We start from the raw sequence: 22,887 nt of genomic DNA, 5'->3' as shown, positions 1-22,887 counted from the left end.
CTCCCTAGCAACCGGGCCAATTTGGTTGCTTAGGAGACCTAACTGGAGTCACTCAGCGGTAACCCCCCCCCCCCAATATTCAAGCCAAATCTACGCTCTTGCTTGCAGGTAAAGTGAAATTAAAATATATATATAAATGACTAGAGTGTTTGTAATATGCTAGTTTTGCAGATGTAGCCCAGTGAATCATCTAAAATAATTCTGAACAAATATAAAAAGATAACACTGGAGTCAGTTACAGCACCTAAAATAAACACTTTCCCCTTACACATTCATAAACATTCCCAACTAAAATATTGTTGTTAAAAAAAATAAAAAAAAGTCATTGGCCCTAACTATCCAAATATGTATTCAGTACATCAGTTATCCTTTTGTTCGGCTTCAGAGAATGTTCTCAGTGTTAAAGTCAACTCAGAGTAAGTGTGTGTTTGCGTTCATTATGTGTTCATTTATGCTTATAGCTGTGTGTTTTGTGTGTGGCAGCTTTGAGACACTGTTCTCTGTCTGTTTGAGAGTTTCTGAATCGCCATGGAGTCCCTCTGTGACTGTATTTATGGTTTGATAGCTCGTCAGATCTGCTCCAGCTCTCTGTGGGTCCAGCGGAACCGGGCCTGTCTCAGACCCATCACAACGCTGTGGGGTTCAACATCCCGTCCACATGAGCAGGAAGACCACTTGCTCGGCTGTCACGATTCTCACTGTCCCGTCCGATCGAACCCGAACAGTGCGTCCTGTTGGACATCCGGCACGTTAAGTCACACTGTGAGGGCTGCCATGACAACCAGTGTACTCTGACCTCTGCCCTTCTCACATCCTACCAGCAGAGTAACACAAAACACACAAGAGCCAGACTCAGGCGGGCCGGTCCAAAAACAACAGCGGTTGGGAGTCTGACTGGTCCTATTCAGTTGGACTGAATTAATGTTCTGAAACAAAGAGCCAATGAACTGTCTGAAAGCAGCAGCACACTAAACACATACTTAAGTACTGTTTGTACTTAATGACAGTAAATGAATAAATGTAATAGGCTAAGATTAAGTTCAGTTTATTTGACACCTGGACCCTTAAAAGACAGACCGACCTGTGTTGGGTCTTTATGATAACATCAATTATCAGCTAATTTCAAATCGACAAACTAATTTAGATTTACTCCGCGACACATTGACTTTCTAAACTGCTTTTTAATGAACAACCCGTCTGTTACTGCTCACTTCGCCCGTTAGTGTTTGACGAACACAGCGATTCAAGCGCAGAAGATACATTTTAAGATATTTTTTTTGTGTGCCTCCACTGACCTCTAGTAGTGAAGATGAAGACTTACAAGAATCAGCTTTATACAAACACAAGCATTTGGTCCCCAACACAGTACACACTACACACACACACACACACACACACTTTCTACTAACTTCTATCGTTTTAATACTGAGCTAATTATATTTTCTATCTCCTAACCCTAACCTAAAATCTTAGTCGGGACAGTTGAACAAAGTAAAACATGTTACATACACAGTTTGAATTTCAATAATGTGGCAAATGCTAAAATTCAAGTTTAGTGTCTCATTTTGAAGTACATTTTGCCTCTAAATCTGTAAATACATTTGACATTAATGCAGAAATGATTAGTTCAACACACTGCTTTTTATCCCTTCAAATCATTCACTCTGACTCAAGGAAAGCAAAACCGTCTGTCTGAGAGGGAAATTATTTAATTTTCATTTTTAAACAATCTGTAAATAACAATATCAACGTACAGTTATCACCGCCAGGACGAGAGAATAAAAAGATTTGAAAACTGAAAAGTTCAGATGAACAAGTCTTCTACAGAAACACTTGTTATGTCAATGATAAATACAGTATAAAGAGGAAAAGACGTTCTGTAATGAACATTATTGGGCTTGGTCCATTCAGACGCTGATTAATTTCAGTTTAATTATACAGTTATTATGGCAACCTGTTCCATCCCATAATGAGTCATGCAAGGGGACGCCAATGTAATATTACTTCATTCCCCAAGCAAACAATTAAAACAGTGACAGTTTAAAATAAAAATTATGGCCACTTAATAAAAATAAAAAAAATACATAACGAACATCATGAAAGTTGTAGTTCATGTTTCGTGGCGTTAGTAATGTAACATCATGTCTACGCTGCGAGCGATGCAACATGACAAAATTTGTACCCTTCCATAAAAAAAACAACGAAGTTGCCTACACTTAAAGAACACAACTTCGTTAAAACAAAGTCGACTTTCTTACATTGACTTGGTACATGACTTTATTACTTTGCAATGTTGCCAAAATCATCTTCGTTCCGCAAGTTCGCAAATGTTTTTACGTCAAAGTTGATTTCAGTATAATGACTTCATTATAAAGCAAGCGAGACTTTGCTGAACAGTCAACTTTTTAACGTAACTTTCATATAAAAATAGAAAAAACATAAATCAACAAATAGTTTAAGCTAGTTTGCTAATTTTGTTACGTCAAAGTTGATTTCAGTATGTGACTGTGAACCACTGACTTCATTATAAAGCAAGCGAGACTTTGCTGATCAAAGTCAACTTTTTTACGTAACTTTCTAGTAAAAATCAACAAATTGTCTTTGTTACGCTAGTTTGCTAATTTTGTTGTCAAAGTTGATTTCGGTATTTTACTTTGACAAGTTGACTTCGTTATAAAGCAAGCATGAGACTTTGCTGAACAAAGTCAACTTTGTTACGTAACTAATGTAAATATCAAAACAATGTAATCAACAAATCGTCTTTGTTACACAAGTTTGCCATTTTTTTACATCAAAATTGTTTTTGGTATTTTACTTGAACACGTTGACTTCGTTATACAGCAAGCATGAGACTTTGCTGATCAAAGTCAACTTTTTTACATAACTTTCATGTAAAAAAAATCAACAAATTGTCTTTGTTACACTAATTCGCTAATTTTGTTACGTCAAAGTTGATTTCAGTATTTGACTTTGACAAGCTGACTTCGTTATAAAGCGTGAGACTTTGCTGAACAAAGTCAACTTTGTTACGTAACTTTCATGTAAAAATCTAAACAATGTAATCAACAAATTGTTTTTGTTACACAAGTTTTCATTTTTTTACGTCAAAATGGTTTTCGGTATGTTACTTGAAAACGTTGACTTCGTTATAAAGCAAGCATGAGACTTTGCTGATCAAAGTCAACTTTGTTACGTAACTTTCTAGTAAAAATCAACAAATTGTCTTTGTTAAGCTAGTTTGCTAATTTTGTTGTCAAAGTTGATTTTGGTATTTTACTTTGTCAAGTTGACTTCGTTATAAAGCAAGCATGAGACTTTGCTGAACAAAGTCAACTTTGTTACGTAACTTTCATGTAAAAATCAACTAATCGTCTTTGTTACACTATATGCTAATTTTATAACGTCAAAGTTGATTTCAGTATGTTACTTGAACACATCGACTTCGTTATAAAGCGTGAGACTTTGCTGAACAAAGTCAACTTTGTTACGTAACTTTCATGTAAAAATCTAAACAATGTAATCAACAAATTGTTTTTGTTACACAAGTTTTCATTTTTTTACGTCAAAATGGTTTTCGGTGTGTTACTTGAACACGTTGACTTCGTTATAAAGCAAGCGTGAGACCAAAGTCAACTTTGTTACGTAACTCATGTAAAAATCAACAAAATGTAATCAACAAATGGTCTTTGTTATGCAAGTTTGTAAATTTTATGATGTCAAAGTCGATTTCGATATGCGACTTTCACACTGACTTCAAGCATGAGAGACTTTGATAAATGACTTTGTACAAAACTTTTACTATGTTAACTTTGCAAACAACTGTTGTTATGTCGTAACTTAATGTTGTGAATGTCATCTTCATAAACAACCTTTTGTAATTAACAAAGTTGACTTATTATAGAAATTAACCATGGTAACTTTATTGACTACCATGGTAACTAAAGTCATTACATAACCGTCATGTCAACTTCATAAACAACTTTGGTATATCAAAGTCAACTTTGTGACACAAGTAAACTAAGTAAATTACATAAGTTCAACGAAGCTACACACACTTGCAGTGTAGCTTTGTTGAATATTGTTGATTTGTCGCATTGCGTCGCGTCACTCTTTGTTTATATTAGGTTTAGATACCTACTGTAACTTTTGATACTATACACAAAATTAAACACGTAACATTATTGAATGGCCAGATAAACATAAAATTATCACCAGTAGCAGAAATCAATGAAAAGTAAATGTTTGCAATTCCATGCACACAAATACAATCACTCACACATTCACACACACAATCTGTTTGTTCAAATTGCTGAGAACATGAGTGGGATTTTCTTTCATTATTATTATTATTATCATTATCATTATCATCATCATCATAGGACGCTAATCGCAATAGGACAAACACTGTAACGATCAGTAGGGTGATTTCTTTTGGTATAAGTTGCTATATAAACAATCCAGTTCAAAAACACTATGAAAATATAAACAGTATAAACATGGCAAAAATAACATAAAGCAAATTTACATATGTATTATCCAACAGTGGCCAAAAAACATCCACACATGTGACAAAATGAAATTGTCTGTAAACGAACAATTAAGCAAGAAAAATAATAAAATGTCTGCCTCTCCCAAATATGAAAAACCTTTAGTAGGGGTGTAACGGTTTATCGTGGCATGATGCATCATGGTTCAAAAATGTGACGATGCGCATTGTGGAGATGGGACGGTTTTTAAAATTTGTTTTACAATTATTTTAGCATCTGTTCTATCCAATACGTATGACTTCCTATGCCTACGTAACACGGCATACACATGGAAATCGCTTCATTTGACACAAAGAGCTCTAAAATATGATTGCACACTATCAGCCACAGGTGTTGTACCTGTACCATGAGTTCGGCTGAAAGTGAAACCAGGAGTGGAAGAGAGACATGCCTTTTCAGTTTGAATGTCAGTTTGAAGCGCAAGAGTGATCTGCTCTGACAGTGCGAGAGAAAATTAAAGTTTACAGACGTTTAATGAGAGTGCCATATTAATCTACTATATATAATGCTGAATATTAGGTACCAGGGCTGTCAAACGATTAAAATATTTAATCGCGATTAATCGCATACATTTTTTGTAGTTACTCGCGATTAATCGCATACTTTTTTGTAGTTGCTCGCGATTAATCGCATACTTTTTTGTAGTTGCTCGCGATTAATCGCATACTTTTTTTGTAGTTGCTCACGATTAATCGCATACTTTTTTTGTAGTTGCTCACGATTAATCGCATACTTTTTTTGTAGTTGCTCGCGATTAATTGCATACTTTTTTTGTAGTTACTCGCGATTAATCGCAATATTTTTATAAACATGAGTGGACAAAATATGCTTCATCCAGATGTATTTTTCAGTCATCTACACAAAACCTACCCCACCAACAGAGCTGAGCAACAAAAAATGAACACAACACAACTTGATTCAAATTATATACAAATTAAAGTAGTTGACAACTCTGTGCAAAAAACATCAAAAACTCCTTTTAGGCCACGGTCACAACTGTAACCAGTGGGATTAAATGGGTTAATGACAGTGTAGATTACCTTCCAGCAATGTCTCCAACTTCTGCAATGGCTAGTGCACTATCAAACAGAGACGCTATGACAGAACCTTGGAGACAGAAGCAGGGTTTCCGTTATTAACGCATTAACTTCGACAGCACTAGTAATAATGCTATGGGGGAATATAATCCGAATGTCAAATGTCATGTCTGATCTGATTTCAACAGTAAATGTTTTATTTTTTATTTCAACAGTCCCCTTTTCTGGGATCTGATCGATCATTTAGCACTTTTAAGAACAGTACTTTTAGCTATATTATTAAGGAAACAAACTGTTTTGCATATGACTATAAAGTAATAATAATAATAAAAACTTTAAATCTTAACTTTTCTTGATTCAGGCTTACTTTAAAGAATCGTGAACCAAACCGAACCGTGAGTTCAGCATCGTGAACCGAATCATGAGATGAGTGAACCGTTACACCCCTAACCTTTAGAGATAACTAAGACGAACTCAAAACCATTGTGAAGAAACACTGAATTTCAGCAAGAGATACACTGCATATTTCATATATCTCCCGTTTTTAACTAATAAACCCATGTTAGCATAACACAGTGTCCATACGCGATGCAACAAGTTTATAGCAACAAGCATGTGGCTGTTCACATTGAATATAAAACTGCTCTGTAACATGAGAACATATTTAAAGTTTAATGCACAATTATGTAGAGCAGGACTTTGTGACGCTGCAAAAATAAAAACCAAACGACCAACAAAATGTCCTGCGACTCATCGCTTGTTGCAGCTGGTTAAGACGAAACCTCTCACTTGGAAGAGATAGCTTTTATTGCGTCACCCCGTTTGGACACAGTGTTAAAGCCAAAGTACCCTTTAGTATTCTGCATACCGTTATATCTCGTGAGACGGAACAGCATATGAAGAAAACGAAGCATACACGAGCCTTAATGATCTGTGAGTCAGTGGTATTGAAACAAAAAGAGAAACTTGTTCAAAGACCCAACAACTGTTGCAAAGACACAAATTCTGAAAGACACATTTGCTTGAATGAATTGTGAGTGTAGTAATAAACTGAAAGCAGCTTCGTCTGATACTGTTACTGTATTGCATCTTGTCAGGTATCAAATCCGTCCAACGCATATAACATCGTCAAAGCACTGATGCGTTCTAAACAGACCTTCTTAAAGCTCAATTTACGCCACCATGGGAACAGTTACTATGACGACCCACTGATGTCACTTGACACCACGCTGTAATCACAGCGACTTGTTAACACTCCAGACCAACGGCAGAGGAAACTTTACTGATAATCATATTTTCACACACATAAAAGCCTTCACAAATATGATCACAAAAACAATTTCATTCTGCTGATAAAATTATAGACAACTTCTTAATGCTACAAGTCAGATAAATGCAAGTCATGTGACCTCGATGCCCATAGAATGATGTCACAGTTGTGATGATGATGATGATGTCAGGCTGTAAGAATGATGTCATAACTGTACAAGGTCTCCAAAACCACCCTGATAAACGCCTGACTGCAGCGCATCGAGCGTTTGTTCTGATAGATGAGCGTCAGGGCTCCAACTGTCTGACTGACTGGATGTGATGTCTGAGCAAACACGCAAAATGACATTCACACTTAATTATGAACCGTAAAAAAACACATTCAAGTAAAAAAAAAAAAAAAAAACTTGAAATGATGTAAATACTATCGATTAGTTTATAAGAACAAAGGGAGGGGCGGATGTTTGTTAAGAATGAAATCAAGAGCGCCTAAAATACAGTTGATCACATGATGCTGTTCCTCCAATCAGACGCCTCCTCAGCTCCGCCTGGTTCGTGAATGTTGGATCAGCCACTGTAGTGTGATGTCTAGAACCGAGAAAAACAGTCAGAACCATAAAAGACCCCAACATAATCAATACAACAGTTCTCGTGGAATAAAGACGAAAACGTACGCTAGTATTCGTAACTGTCCCCGTTGCTCTACATTTGAAGTGCAAATCCCAGTTGCCTCCACGTCTGAGACCGTCAACCCGCACATCTTATCACGTGGCTTGTTGAGCGTGTTTCCACGGAGACATAGTGCGTGTGGAGGCTTCACGCCATCCACTGCGGCAACCATGCTCAACTCACCGCGCGCCCCACCGAGAACGAACCACATTATAGCGACCACGAGGAGGTTACCCCATGTGACTCTACCCTCCCTAGCAACCGGGCCAATTTGGTTGCTTAGGAGACCTGGCTGGAGTCATTCAGCACGCCCTGGGATTCGAACTAGCGAACTCCAGGGGTGGTAGCCAGCGTCCTTACCACTGAGCTACCCAGGCCCCTGAAGTGCATTACTAACAGATTATCACAGCTACACATTCATTGTTAAACCAATAAGTGTCTTACCAATGTTGTCCTTCTCCTTACAGGAAATGGAGTAACAGCAGATCTCTCTGTCCTGAATGGCCGACAAATTCCTGTAGATCAGACACATCTCAGATCAGATCTTAGAAACATCTCAGATCGAGGCTCTTCCTACGTGGATTTCATTACTGATGATTTGACCCGATCCTGGATTATTATGTTGCTTTCATATCAACAGGTCTGTAAACACAATCTGCTCAGGAGCAGGCTTATTTAATGTCAAAGGCGTAGATTTAGGTAGGGATGGCTGGGACATGTCCCTACCATCTATAAGAAAATTGGATATGTCCCGACCAACATTTAGACATATATGCCACATGGAGAATACTATGACTCGAGCATTTAACGGGAAAAAAGTCGACCTGCCAGGGGATCGTACACACTGAAGATTAACTCTCCAACACTGATGGACATTACTTAACACAGTGATGTAATGCTTTAACAATCAGCGAGAGAAACTTCAGCTGATTTGAACATTATTACACCTAACTGAAAGGAACACTACTCTCACCCAGGGTAACTAAAAAATTAACCCTTGTCATAGCATAAAACGACATGATTAACATTAAACGTAACTATAACCCCAATTGATTTAAATGTTGAATAACACCCCCAACCAGTCCCAAAAATCTGCACAGACCGACCTCATTACTTATGCAAACACAACAGCCAATAGCAAGTCCCCAAGCAAAACCCAGAACAGACCTCGGTCAAAGCAGCGCATAAACGGTGTCACATGGCACCTGTTGCTTTTCTCAGCGCTGTTCAGGATGCAACAATCACAGTCGTCAGCGATTACTGCATGAAGATTTTTTTTAAATAATTTTCTGGAGCTTACAAGGGCAGATTTCCATTTGTATCTTAGGTTCAACCCTTGAAATGAATACATTTAGACAAGCATACTTTTCGTTTCCTGTCTAAATACAAAAAAAAACAAAAATAACATGAGTTTTGCATATGATCCAAAGGTGGATTCTGCTTTTATGTCCGCTTGAGGAAGACAACTTTGAATTTGAGTGACTATGTCAGGTAAAGTGAGGTGGAATAAACGTGCAGGATTTAAAACACAACTGGACAAAGAAATGATTGGCATCCCAAATTAGGAATGTTAGAGTCAGCTGGGCTTCAGGATATATCGAATTTCATGATATATCGCAAATTACCTTGAAGTAGGCTATAATTGTAATGCATTTACCCATAAAGTTTACAAAGATGTAAAGAGCAGAATATATGCTTCTGGTATGTGTGTTTTCCTATGACGACTTTGGCATGTGTCGAAAAAAATGTAAAGTGGTGTCAATGCTCCATTCTCCCTATAATTAGTTTATCTTTGTCACTTTACATATTAAATCTATTATTTTAACCCACCAATTGTTTAGATTTTAATTTGTTTAATGCTGAGTAATACATTTTAGAGAATGCCACTTCATGATATACTTTTCTAAATGTAGATCTTGTTGAAAACAATTAAACTTGATATTGAAACATTAATCTTATGTTTATGGCATTGCATTTCACTGCTACATTATTAAACAAGTTTATGGCATATGGCATTGCCCCTCCATTTCATGCAACTTTCAAACCAAACTTACGCCCTTGTTTAATGTAATCGGGATTAGATCGCCCTCTACAGCTCAAGAGATGCAAAGAATTTAGCAGAACTTAGCGCTGTCTGTGTGCCGTTAGAAAAGCGTAACCAGCCCTCTTATGTAAATAGAAACCAGTCAGAATTTTAATGGTTTTGAGTATCGATATACGCAATGTTGGGTTAGTTTTGTTTGTTTGTTTCTCCCCAGTTTGGAATGCCCAATTCCCACTACTTAGTAGGTCCTCGTGGTGGCACTGTTACTCACCTCAATCCGGACAGCAGAGGATAAGTCTCTGTTGCCTCCACATCCGTGCATCGGATTATGTGACTCGTTGTGCATGACACCGCGGAGACTCACAGCATGTGGAGACTCATACTACTCTCCACGATCCACACACAACTTACCACACGCCCCATTGAGAGCGAGAACCACTAATCGCGACCACGAGGAGGTTACCCCATGTGACTCTACCCTCCCTAGCAACCGGGCCAATTTGGTTGCTTAGGAGACCTGGCTGGAGTCACTCAGCACACCCTGGATTCAAACTCACGACTCCAGGGGTGATAGTCAGCGTCAGTACTCCCTGAGCTACCTAGGCCACTACAAATGACTTCTTTAAAATTGTATTCAGATTATTTTACTAATTAATCACATTACTAATTACTTTACTTAAGTTACTTTTAGTTACTTTAAGTTACTTTTAAGTTTAGAATTGACGTAACTGTAATCTGGTTACAATTTGACTCTAAAAGTAATTAAATAACAGTAACATTTACTTTGTAATCAGATTACACCCAACACTGGATATATGTGACTTAGGAATGTGCAATTATCTCACACAACTCAGTCCAGATATTCGAATCAAATCCACGCATGCATCTGAAGAACTGAATTAGCTTGAGAGGTATAATCACAAAGAGAAGATCTAAAACACGTCCTGTCATCTCAGACGTATCGAGCGATTGACGAAGAACTGACCCCACATCTCAGAAACAACAGACGCACCTCAGAACCGATCTCAACTCAAAAACACTACAGAACCTTCTCAGAACTCACATTCTCTCGATCAGTTCCTTCTCGTCCAGAGCGCCAGGAAGATCTCGCTTATTGCCCAAAACAAGAACCTGAGTGAAGACAGCAGAGTAGGTGTAGGCGTGTCCAAATGTTTCACTGCTAGTTTACGGTGAACATAATATACTTTATCCATACTCACAGGAATGCCCTGCAGCTGTGGTTTATCTAACAAGTTGTGGAGTTCATTCTTGGACGCCTCGATCTTCTCTGGGTCAGCTGCGTCAACCATATACCTTAAAGTCAGACCAATGGACAGAAAGACAGATAGATAGGAGAGTTAATCTACACGGTGTGGAGAAAAGGGGGAAAATGTGTTTGTTGTGTTAGTCATATTACAAAAAAATGTATAAAACCAATGTATGACATCATAATGCCTTTTCTACAGTAACACATGTAACAACAAATTTTGCAGTTGTTCATCATAACAAACTCACACTATAGCGCTGACCCCACGACAGTACCGCTCCCACATACTCCTGAAGCGCGGCTGTCCTCCGATATCCCACAACTACAACACAAACACACGTGGATGACTCCTCTGGCACTTTACATGAACACGGATCAAAAATGAGGTGATTCAGAAAATGCTGTTCGTCCATCACAGGAGGTCAAACGTTTATTATATGAGCTGCTTTATGTTGCATTTGCAATGCAAACCCTCTGTTTAATTAAATGTATGAAATTAAAAAATATATTTAAAAAATCTGCCTTAATGGGTAATGGGGTTGCAAGTAACATGGTTGCATATCATAGCCAAAGTATATTTGGAGTCCGTGTGATGCAAATTTCGTCATTAGCACAGTCCGCGCAGACTGTCTGCATGCAGCATAGTTTTCCGCAGGCAGTCCTTGTCTTTTTGTGTCGTCAGCACATGTGCCTGCCGTTGACAGCGCTAAAACAATATCACAAGGCAGTCGTAGTGCTCATGTGTTAAACACGTCTTTTCGCTTGCAGTCAAAAGAGTATACTTTGAAAGGCTGAAGGCTCGGGCATAAAATGGGGCATTAAAGCGGATTAATCTCATATACCGTATATAGGATGTGTTTGAATAATGGTGATTAACCCGCTAGCAAAGCACTTCTGTTTATCGATGTTCAGCTCTTTCAGCTCACACGGGGAAATCCTCAAAACACTACGACTGGATCATTTAAATAAACAAGCTTTTATGTAACAAGGTCTAAAACATTGTTAGTGCATTGGTAATATCTTGCAGTGTTATTTATTTCTCGTCAACAATATGTTTTCATTAAAATGGTTTAATTACACTCATGATGCGTATTTTACATCTCCACCTCACCTTAAAATAAAATATCTCGAACATTCTTGTCAGCAGGGCTTGGTATTGATACAGATTTCCTGATTCGATTCTGATTCTCACATTTCAATTCACTAGCGATTAATATGGGTACATTTCTGTTACAATATCCATTTTGCTCACATTTAAAAGAAATTCTCTCTCAGCTAATGCTGTTAATTATAAAAGAACCTTCTAGGAACAATTCGAAAATATACATTTTACAAATTATATTTTATCATTAGTTTTTCATCAAATTGGTCACACTTTAGCTTTTGAAACATGTTCAAATTCAGTCTATTCCGCCAATTAACGTCTTGAAATTGCATATATTGTTGCATATATATTTTTGTTAACTTGCATAATTTGTACTATTTGCAAGTATTACATTAGTATACACATTAATATGTAGAACACGTGCTTAATCTGTACTGTCTCTTTAAGACTAGCGGCATCAGCCAGTAAGCGCATATAACGAGCGTCATTCATGCGTCATTTCTTTAGCTCATCCATATGTGATTAGAATTAAACGTTTCTCTTTTTTTGTTGTTTTTAATCATCAACTGACTGTAAGAAACAGAAAGGGTATTAAAAGAGACATTATTCAATGACATAGAATGAGTTAAACCAAACTTTTACTCCCAACACGCAGTGAAAGGACCTCTGAGCTAATAACTTCTCCACTATACTACTCAATCACTGCTGAGTGAAATATGAACATTTACTAGCCAGTGGCTAATCATAGACATATATAGTGGCATAGTGTGAGATTTGGTTGCACATGTGAGTGATTTACTTGCATTACAGAGGGTTGCCACATAGAGTGAAAGATCGATCTTGGGATTTAAGAATCGGTATCGAGATTGTTGAAACGAAGATCGCGATGCATCGGAAAATCTATATTTTTACCCAGCCCTATTCTTAGCCATTGACGTTTACATGTTACTAACCTATATAAGGTAGGCCATATGGTACAGTAACTGACATACATTTTAAAATCAGTACAAACTATTTTCTAAGTTTGCATTTCATGTTATTTTGTGTTGTTTAAAAAAGGGTTTAATTTCTATTCCGAGTTCAATTACACACAAACGGGTAATTTGTGTGCACCTCCTGAATTAAATTAAGCTGGTTTAAAGTTATTGATAAATATATTCTGCAGCACTTTTCATGTTACTGTCTCTTTAAGATAAATCGCTTATAAAATGCTTTGGATAAAAGTGTCTGCTAAATGAAAAAAATGTAAATGTTAAAGAAATATTTTAAATCTATGAGTAATGCAAGTTTGTTTGATCTTTTTTACCTTACAATAACTTTAGAAACAAATGGCTGAGTTTGACGAATGCGCTCAGTATGGGCCTACACAGTATATTGCAGAAAGTTCCCAAATGATGTCACTTCCTTTGTGTCATAATTTAATAGAATGTTCTGCATTTTTGGCAAGTTAACAATGAAACATTTTTCTGATATTCTGAAACCCCTACTGACCTTAATGGTGACGTTACCCTTGGTGATTTTACGCATGTTGAAGCCGACCGTAGGGATCATATCCTCACTGAACTGACCTGACTGCAGAGAGAAAGAGAGAGACCGTTTCACACATGGGAAAACTCAAACACTGCTGTTGAGGATGTGATGTCATAATTTGTCATCTAAGATGGATCCAGTTTGGCCCTGAACCGGGAACATCTCTACAGCCCACAGCAAGTGCTGATGTGATTTACGGTCCCTAAACGGATGAATTTATACACCAACGACCTTCCTGACTGTGTGTTTGTTGTGCTGGTTGAATACTCATCAGTTGTTTAGGCAGGTTTTATTTAGTAGCCAACTGTCAGGTCCCAAAAAAATTTTTAAAAATAAAAATAAAAACATATTGGACAGAATACCTGATGCTGATTGGCTGAGAAACACATACATTTTTGATTGACAGCTGTCATAACGATATCAGAGACACTGGACAAGATCTTTCCACTACAAGACTGAATAGTGCTGTATGTTTCTGATACATTGGGTCTGATCTGATGCTGTATCTGATACACTGAATCTGATCTGATCACGCTGTATCAGATACATTGTGTCTGATCTGATGATGTTGTATCTGATACATTGTGTCTGATCTGATGATGTTTTATCTGATACATTGTGTCTGATCTGATGATGTTTTATCTGATACATTGTGTCTGATCTGATGTTTTATCTGATACATTGTGTCTGATCTGATGATGTTTTATCTGATACATTATATTTGTTCAAATGATGCTGTATCTGATACAACATCATCAGATCAGACACAATGTATCTCTGTATCTGACACATTGTGTCTGATCTGATACATTGTTCAAATGATGCTGTATCTGATACATTATATTTGTTCAAATGATGCTGTATCTGATACATTGTATCTGGTGATCTGATCTGATGCCGTATCTGAAACATTGTGTCTGATCACGATGTAACACGGATCGCAGAGTGAATGACAGGACCAGTTACTCGACTGAGGCCTATAATGAAATGAGACACAGGAAACAGCTTGATTACCGCAATCACGTTGACGAATGTGGTTTTTCCCGAGTACTGCAGGCCGACCAGCGTCAGCTCCATCTCCTCCTTCCAGAATAACGCCTTGAACCAGTCCAGCAGCTTGTTAAATAACGCGATCATGATGAACGGCGCTTGGTAGCAGGTTCGAGCAGGTTCGGGTGCAGGTTCGGGCTGTCGGATCTGCTCTTCACGGCTCGTCCTTCCTCATTGGGTGGGGTTTCACATCCACGCACAGCTGATCCAAACAATGCGGGACACTGCCATGCGCGCTCCCGCCCAGCACGCAGTCGCGCCCCCTGGTGGAGGCACGCCGGTGACGTCATGGCCAAAACAAGAGAACACAACAGGAAAAATGTACATACTGAATTTGTGCCCCTCAGGAAAATAAAAAGATGACACTTCTGTCAAATAAACCACTATTTAAAGAAATAATGTCCTCTAAAACTGATTTGTAGAGGCACAGGTGAATGTACAGTGATGTAGGGATTTCAGTCCATTTTTTATAGTTCACCCAAAAATGAAAATTCTCTCATCATTTACTCCCCCTCATGCCATCCCAGATGTGTTTGACTTTCTTTCTTCTGCAGAACACAAATGAAGATTTTTAGAAGAATATTTCAGCTCTGTAGGTCCATACAATGCAAGTGAATGCTGACCAGAACTTTGAAGCTCCAAAAAGCACAGAAAAGCAGCAGAAAAGTAATCCATATGACTCCAGTGGTTTAATCCATGTCTTCAGAAGTGATATGATAGGTGTGGGTGAGAAATATTTAAGTCTTTTTTTACTGTAAATCTCCACTTTCACTTTTGTCTTTAGCAATTCATATTATTTGTGCATATCGCCACCTACTGGGCAGGGAGGAGAATTTATAGTATTGTATGGACCTAAATAGCTGAAATATTCTTCTAAAAATCTTTATTTGTGTTCAGCAGAAGAAAAAAGTCATACATATCTGGGATGACATAAGGGTAAACGATGAGAGAATTTTCATTTTTGGTTGAACTATCCCTGGTTGTTAAAGCACTAATAGCCTTATGAACTTAATGTAATGTAACTAGTAAATGATAATGTACAGTCACCCGGTTTCTATCACAAAATAAACCCTTACAGCGTGATCAGGACCCTGACGCGAAACCGGCAGAATGTACATTATCCTGCTTATTATAAGACTACTTGCCAAATACACAAATAAATGTACATTAAACATTGATATCAGTTGAAATGATTTGATTTGCTTACGTGTAGAGATCGCAGAGTGATAGAAAAGATGACTCTCAATACCCGGATGTGCCGTTGTTATTTAGAAATATCAGACCACTAGATGGCGCCAATGACCACTTAGAAATGATAATTCCAGAGACCTGTGTGAAAACACATTATAATATACATCCTTAACAACAACAAAACAACAACAATATTAAAAGGATAGTTTGTTTATAATAAAAACAAAAGTTATTTGTGATTTATGTAGCTATACACATACAAATAGAATGACATCTTTGACTAATCTTTGACTAATAGTTTCTGCCATGCGGTAAGCACGTTGAATGAATGTTTGAGGGTTTATTTTAAGTTAATATTTAAACAGATGAAGGTTTGATAAGAGTGTAAACGTATGTTTATCAAGTTTAAAGTTCCTTCTCATAACGGCATGTCCGGCTGTATTTCTCCATAAACAAAATAAAAATGGAAAGAAATCTGTAAGAGAACCCTACGTATTATTATTATTATTACTATTTTTATTTTTTATTTTTATCGATTTATATATTAATGTGAAATAATTATGTTTTTATTGTGATGTGAGTGTTGAATCTGCTGCTGTGAAAGTGCAGGTGAGGGTGTTTCGTGGTTCATGCAGTGCGAGCAGTGTTAGCATGAATGTTTATAGTGAAATAACTCAATAAACTGCTGAAAATCACCATCAGATCAATAAACCGATCAGATGTGACGGTAAGATAATTATTGATGTTTACTGAGGAGTGTTCGTGTAGATAGAGGCACATAAACGTGTTGTTTAGACTGTTTAAGCGAAAGCTGCTAGTCAGCTGATAGTATGAGAAAGATTCGACTAATATTTCTCTGCTTGTTTACGAATTATTGTGACTGTGTTATTATGAATGATTTCTCACGTGATGTAATTTTGAAATCTGTTACAGGATTCACTGATCATGAAGGCAAACGCGTTTTCACGTGATTTGGGATAGTAAACAAAAATAAACAATTTCACGCTCCTAAACTTACAACACACAATTCAAATATTTAATATTCCGACACACGTGGCCTGTCCTTCTATCTTCTACAATCCTGCTGATGAAGATGAGTGCCTGACAGAGCTGTGACACACTACACGCATCATGGGCTCATCTCTCAGTGAACCCTGTATTTATGATAAGTTATCAGAGAGTATAGATATTCTACGGCAGTCCGGTTATCGTTATGGGATGTCCGAGAGAGAGATCGAGAAGTTCATCAAGCAGGTTTTAGAGACGAATGAACCTCGACGCGACCCGCCGCAGTTCCCCATCCTCAGAGCGACTGTCAAGGTATGTGTTTTCAATGAAACCATTAAATGAATGGTTTAAAATTCTGTCATCATTTACTCACCCTCATGTTGTCCAAAATCCGGATGACCCGCTGATTATTAATGATCCGTGACGTCAATGCTTATCTGTTTTCGTTCGAATGCTCAGTTTTCAGTTTCGTAATGATTGAGAGCGTTTTCGAAACGCTCCATTTTCGGTGGGGGAAGATTGCGAAATTAACATAGCAAAATTAATGCGTTTGCAAATGAAAAGTTGTTAGTATGGACGTGGCCTAAATACACGGTCATGATTACCTTTGCACAGCGAAGTTCCGCAGTCAGAGAAGGCGTTGGCGGACGTTGAGCATGTGTAAAAACTAGCAAAAAATGAGTCGTCAAGCAGCATTCAAGTGAAATAAAAAATAACTTGCCGTTAAAATGATATCCTTGTCCATTGCGAATATTCAGTTTTGCTGTGTGCGAAGCTCCGCCCACACAAAGCAACTTCCTATTTGTCAACACTGCGAATTCGCCTGTTAAAGTTCACCAAACTTGAACTCAACGCGAAATCCGTGAGGGGAAATTCACAGTCGCGTGGATCCCCATTGAAATGACTGTCCATGTAATTTCACTGTGCAAAGGTTAATGTGACCGTACCTTACAACTTGCGGTCATCCAGTATTGGCTATAAAATTTAATGACAGCAAATTAGAAGTACGCAATTTCTAAATTTTTCTAAATTAATGGATATTTTGCCATTCTGAGATTTTCACCAAGCATGAAGTCGCAGAAGTACATTTAGCGATTGTTTCGGACTAACGGAATATCGGGCGATTATATTGGTCTATAACTACTGTGTTTTCTTCAGTTTTTAGTTGCTGTTGGAGTTTTGCTGATGGCGGTTTTAGCGTTCACGTACCCGCAAAGCTCCTCCCTCCTTGGGCCGCTGAGCGTGGCGGGACACAACTGGTCGTCTCCGCTCAGTCACGTGCGTCTGCTGTCGCTGCCCATTGCGAAGAAATACAACCTGCATGGTAAGACACTCAACGCTCTGAACACGATTAATATCTGCATGAACACACCTGATATGCGTGTGTATGTGCTGCAGGATTTCATGAGTGGTGGGCGGCTGGTGTTCTGCAGACAGCACATGTGAACTGTTCCACATGCGCAGACGTGACTGCAGTGCTGGAACTGACCGACAGTCTGAGCGAGTCTGTAGTGATGCACAGAGAAACACAACCAGTGCTGCTGAAGGTACACAGATCAAATATGGCGACTACGTTTATTTTAAACCTCATGTCTCTGTCTCTCGTGTATGATTTTGTTTGTGTTTGTCAGGGTGGAGAGTCTGTGTCTCAGCGAGTGTCTCAGCTGGAACAGTTTTCCTCCTATATCTCCAGATTCACGAGCGTTTCTCGGCCAGACACATTCATGCAAACACCTGCCAACTTCACTCTGCTCTGGTAATGATGTCAATACTGTTTTCACACTTGATACACTTGTTTAAAGTCAACATGAACTGAAAGTAATTCATTACTGTTGCTAAATGACAAAACCTTAATTGTGAAAGTTGGAAAAATGTAGTTTAAATTCAGCTTATTTGGTAATTCTACCGAACTGTTGGCGAATATTTGGGCGGTATATACATATAATGTGTGTTTACAGGTATCCAGTGGAAGCAGCGTATAAGTGTGAGTTTCATTGTGTTTCTGTGTTTTATTCTGTTTCTTAGGAGTTTTTCGTCTAGTCGCAGAGAGACGGTCCTTCAGTGGTTATTTCCTGATGCTGAGCTCTGCCCCCTGCTGGACAACACAGGAACTACACTGCAGCACTGCCAACTGACTGACAACACAAGCTCCCAGAGCAGGGTCAGTGGAAAAACACTCAGAACTCATAGCAGCAGGCTAAAACTACTAGTACTCAGAACAGAAAACACTCAGAACACCTTAGCAACGGAGTAGCAACAGGCTAAAAACTACTCAGAACAACAACAAAAAACACTCAAAACACCTTAGCAATGGCGTAGCAACATACTTAAACTACTCGGAACAAAAATAAAACACTCAGAACACCTTAGCAATGGTATAGTAACTAAAAAATACTCGGAACAAAACACTCAGAACACCTTAGCAATGGTATAGTAACTAAAAAATACTCGGAACAAAATACTCAGAACACCTTAGCAACGGCATAACAACAGGCTAAATCTACTCAGAACAAAAAAAAACTCTGAACACCTTAGCAATGGCATAGCAACAAGCTAATAACTACTCAGAACAAAACACTCGGAACACCTTAGCAACGGCATAGCAACAGGCTAAATCTACTCAGAACAAAAAAAAACTCAGAACACCTTAGCAATGGTGTAGCAACAAGCTAATAGCTACTCAGAACAAAACACTCGGAACACCTTAGCAACGGCATAGCAACATGTAAAAACTACTCAGAACAAGAAAAACACTCAGAATACCTTAGTAACGGCGTAGCAACAGGCTAAAACTACTCAGAACAACAACAAAAAAAAACACTCAGAACACCTTAGCAATGGCATAGCAACATGTAAAAACTACTCAGAACAAACAAAAAACACTCAGAACACCTTAGCAATGGCATAGCATCATGTAAAAACTACTCAGAACAAGAAAAACACTCAGAACACCTTAGCAACTGCATAGCAACAAGCTAAAAAACACTCAGAACACCTTAGCAACGGCATAGCAACATGTAAAAACTACTCAGAACAAGAAAAACACTCAGAACCCCTTAGCAACTGCATAGCAACAAGCTAAAAAACACTCAGAACACCTTAGCAACTGCATAGCAACAAGCTAAAAAAAACACTCAGAACACCTTAGCAACTGCATAGCAACAAGCTAAAAAACACTCAGATCACCTTAGCAACTGCATAGCAACAAGCTAAAAAACACTCCGAACACCTTAGCAACTGCATAGCATAACAGTCTAAAACTACTCAGAACATTTTCGCAACCTTCCACAACAACCTAACATTGCGGCAGTGAGTTTCGAGTGGACAGTCACCACTCACATCTACTTGTGTGTTGTTGTTGTAGAAAATGCAGGTTCTGGGTTGGCTGGTTGTTGCTGACGGTTCTCCAGTCGTTCGGATTCTTCCTGTTCAACAATGCCAAAAACACTGCAGCTCCTTCAACCTGTGGCTAGAACCAGGAGATATAGGTAACACAAACACACACACTCTCATTAGACCTTCTGATGTATATTACACACAAAAACACCAAGCTCCAATCTGATTGGCTGCTTTAATAAGTAGTTTTGCACATCTTTGTAGAGCATCTCATGTGATTCACTTGTTCTGTCATGTTCTTCTAGTGTACGCTGACCCGCGATACTGGCTGATGGAGTTGTTTCCAGGTGAAAGTCAGAACGTCGTATGTGACGGTCCAGTGCTCTGAGACTCAACAACTCACATTCCAGTCTCACGACATCACTTCCTGAGAGATTAAAGACACTGAGACTCAACACAAACATCTACAACCATCCTGAGATCTCACAAACTTCTCACTTTTTAGAAGAGGATCGATTATTCGCTCTCTCAGCGGAGGACAACAACAAGTCTTTAATTACAGGAAGAACCCTTATTTATCAGTGTTCTAACATTGAGATGTTCTTTAGTTCTTACTCTAGTTCTTCTGCTCTCAGGTGTTGAAACAGACAAGTGTCTGTTTGAGTCCAAAAGCACTGAGCTCAAGCAGACATCAGCAGCTCACGAGTCTTTGATTTTTTTTTCTTCCAAGAAGTAGATGTTTCTTTCTCTTTATTTAGATGCTCAAACATGCAGATGTGATGGATCTCAGTGGTTGTTCTGTTGAACTTCTGTGATTTTCAGTGATGTTTTCTCTAGTTCTCTGATCTTCATGCATGACGTCCGTTTGGATGAATCACGTGAAAACATGTCCAGCTCACATTTCACCTCAAAAACACAGATGAACTTTAGAAATTAGATTTTGCCATTAATTAAGGGCCATTAATATGTTCTGCATTATGACATTATTTTCATGACAAGTAAATGTTCTCCCAACATTTTGTTTTTCATATTGCGTAACAAGACAAGGAATATTTTTTCATATTTCTGAAACTAAAAGAGAATATTTTTCGTATTGCAATAATAAGAACAATTTGTCCTGTAAAATGTATTTTCTGTACACAAAATATTCTTTCTGACTTTGGGTTGAAATATGACCCGGACGTGTTCTCCGTGTGATTCGTGCGTCTGTCTGTCAGTCTCTGATGCCTATACAGATCAGCCAATCAAAGCACTTTAAATGTTTGTCATCAGCTGATGATGTCACATCCTGATGGAACTCTTCTTCAGTGCTGTTCCTTCACTGCTCTCCACCAATCAGAGGCGATTGAATGTGATGTCATTATCACGCAGTGTATGGTGATCAGGTTGTAATGATGTATTTTATTTACAGTTTGAATAACTGATGTTCAATCATTGTAAATAATGAGAATAAGATGTTTATGTGATTATTACTAATATGAGAGAGAGAGATTTATGTTGATTGTGATTTACACAGTAAACAATTGCTGCTGTTCCTAACATGTGTTTTGTGTCTATAGACAGTTGAATTATCTGATCAGCACATAAGAACATGTCGTTTAAGTTAAATTGAGGATTTGATCCAAATTATGTTTGAGACATCAATAACTTCATGTTAAAGCTAGACTTAAAATACAAAGTAAGTGTTTACTGTATTTACTATATTGCATTTATTTTATGGTATAAAAGCTGATCATTAGGCTGTTCATGGTGCATAAAAGTTTTCTGATTAAATATTCTCACTTTAGATGTCCATCCAACACACAGTTATGAGAAATAAGTTTGATGTTTCCCCTTTTATTGCCAGGGAAACAACACCAGAAATATCTGCATTCCTTTTTTCCTCGCAAATGGATCAAATACTTTTTAACTTTATCTGGAGAAACAAACCCCATAAAATTAAGGAAAGTCTTCTTGTCAATAAATTATCTGAAGGTGGGTTAAATGTTCTTGATTTTACTCTCTTCAACCAAATTAAAAAAAAATAATTGGCTTAAAAACTTTTTTAAAAAATCCCAAAAATGTATTCAATATTGTCCCGTACTACTTATTTGGGGTTCCATTTATTTATTTATTTATTTATTTATTTATTTTGTTGTTACAATATCCCTACATTACTGGTAAACTTCCTATTGCTTTGGTTAGTTATCACGAACAAGCATTACTGTACGGGTCACTTTTGTACAAGCACAATTTCCTCTTCCGTTTCCGGAGCATTAAGATCAGAATCACAGACGACGCTGGAAGTGACTGATGATGACGTCAGAAAAGACCGTAAGAATTAAGCTGCTGTAGAGTCGAAGTACAGGCAGCAGGGGGCGCTAGATGGCTCTTTTCGGTTAAATATGTTAACAGCAGCTGCCTGCACATGAAATGGTTTAATAATACACAGTGGCGGTCCTGACTCACAGACATAGGCTCCAACTCACCCAACAAAACAATTATAAAATGCACAGTACTCCAATTTGTACTTTTATATAAAATATTTTTATCAACACAGGTTGCGTTTTATTATATTTGACTAACATGGACTGCATTGAAGCTATTAAAGAAAGGAACTATTTGTAGTAATATAACTATCAAATGATATATAATTCTACTATAAACACTACACAACTTATCTGGTACAAAAACAATGACAATCTCAAATAGGGCGACATTAAACAAATAGGGTGGTAACATTAAATGTGCTGTAAGCAGGGGGGCCTGGGTAGCTCAGCGAGTATTGACGCTGACTTCCACCCCTGGAGTTACGAGTTTGAATCCAGGGTGTGCTGAGTGACTCAAGCCAGGTG

General features: G+C 37.9%; 2 protein-coding genes across 6 annotated transcripts; one reads left to right on the top strand and one right to left on the bottom strand.

The window, feature by feature from the left end:
- Positions 1-1,691: 1,691 nt before the first annotated feature.
- Positions 1,692-14,617, bottom strand: LOC127438400 (ADP-ribosylation factor-like protein 8A). Of its 5 annotated transcripts, none has more exons than XR_007896730.1 (8): positions 14,483-14,617; positions 13,430-13,510; positions 11,082-11,155; positions 10,787-10,880; positions 10,630-10,697; positions 7,967-8,037; positions 5,183-7,441; positions 1,692-5,149 (listed from the first exon to the last, which is right to left on the bottom strand). XR_007896730.1 is itself a non-coding variant. In XM_051693958.1 (7 exons), the coding sequence occupies exons 1-7, from the start codon at positions 14,603-14,605 to the stop codon at positions 7,392-7,394; spliced, it is 561 nt and encodes a 186-aa protein (XP_051549918.1). In that variant the 5' UTR covers positions 14,606-14,617; the 3' UTR covers positions 1,692-7,391. The 5 variants fall into 5 exon arrangements, 1 of the variants encoding a protein (XP_051549918.1); XR_007896731.1 differs by having other exon boundaries at positions 1,692-5,181; positions 5,215-7,441; XR_007896732.1 differs by having other exon boundaries at positions 1,692-5,181; positions 5,248-7,441.
- A 1,676-nt stretch (positions 14,618-16,293) lies between these two features.
- LOC127438396 (bombesin receptor-activated protein C6orf89 homolog) lies at positions 16,294-21,592 on the top strand. The gene is made up of 8 exons (XM_051693952.1): positions 16,294-16,436; positions 16,643-17,029; positions 17,876-18,041; positions 18,116-18,264; positions 18,349-18,473; positions 18,743-18,878; positions 20,082-20,205; positions 20,359-21,592. Exons 2-8 carry the CDS (start codon positions 16,841-16,843, stop codon positions 20,439-20,441), a joined length of 972 nt encoding a protein of 323 aa, XP_051549912.1. The 5' UTR covers positions 16,294-16,436; positions 16,643-16,840; the 3' UTR covers positions 20,442-21,592.
- Positions 21,593-22,887: the final 1,295 nt, after the last annotated feature.

This window comes from Myxocyprinus asiaticus, chromosome 49 (assembly GCF_019703515.2).
Source record: "Myxocyprinus asiaticus isolate MX2 ecotype Aquarium Trade chromosome 49, UBuf_Myxa_2, whole genome shotgun sequence".
NCBI lineage: Eukaryota > Metazoa > Chordata > Actinopteri > Cypriniformes > Catostomidae > Myxocyprinus > Myxocyprinus asiaticus.
This window is presented reverse-complemented; position numbering and strand designations above follow the sequence as displayed.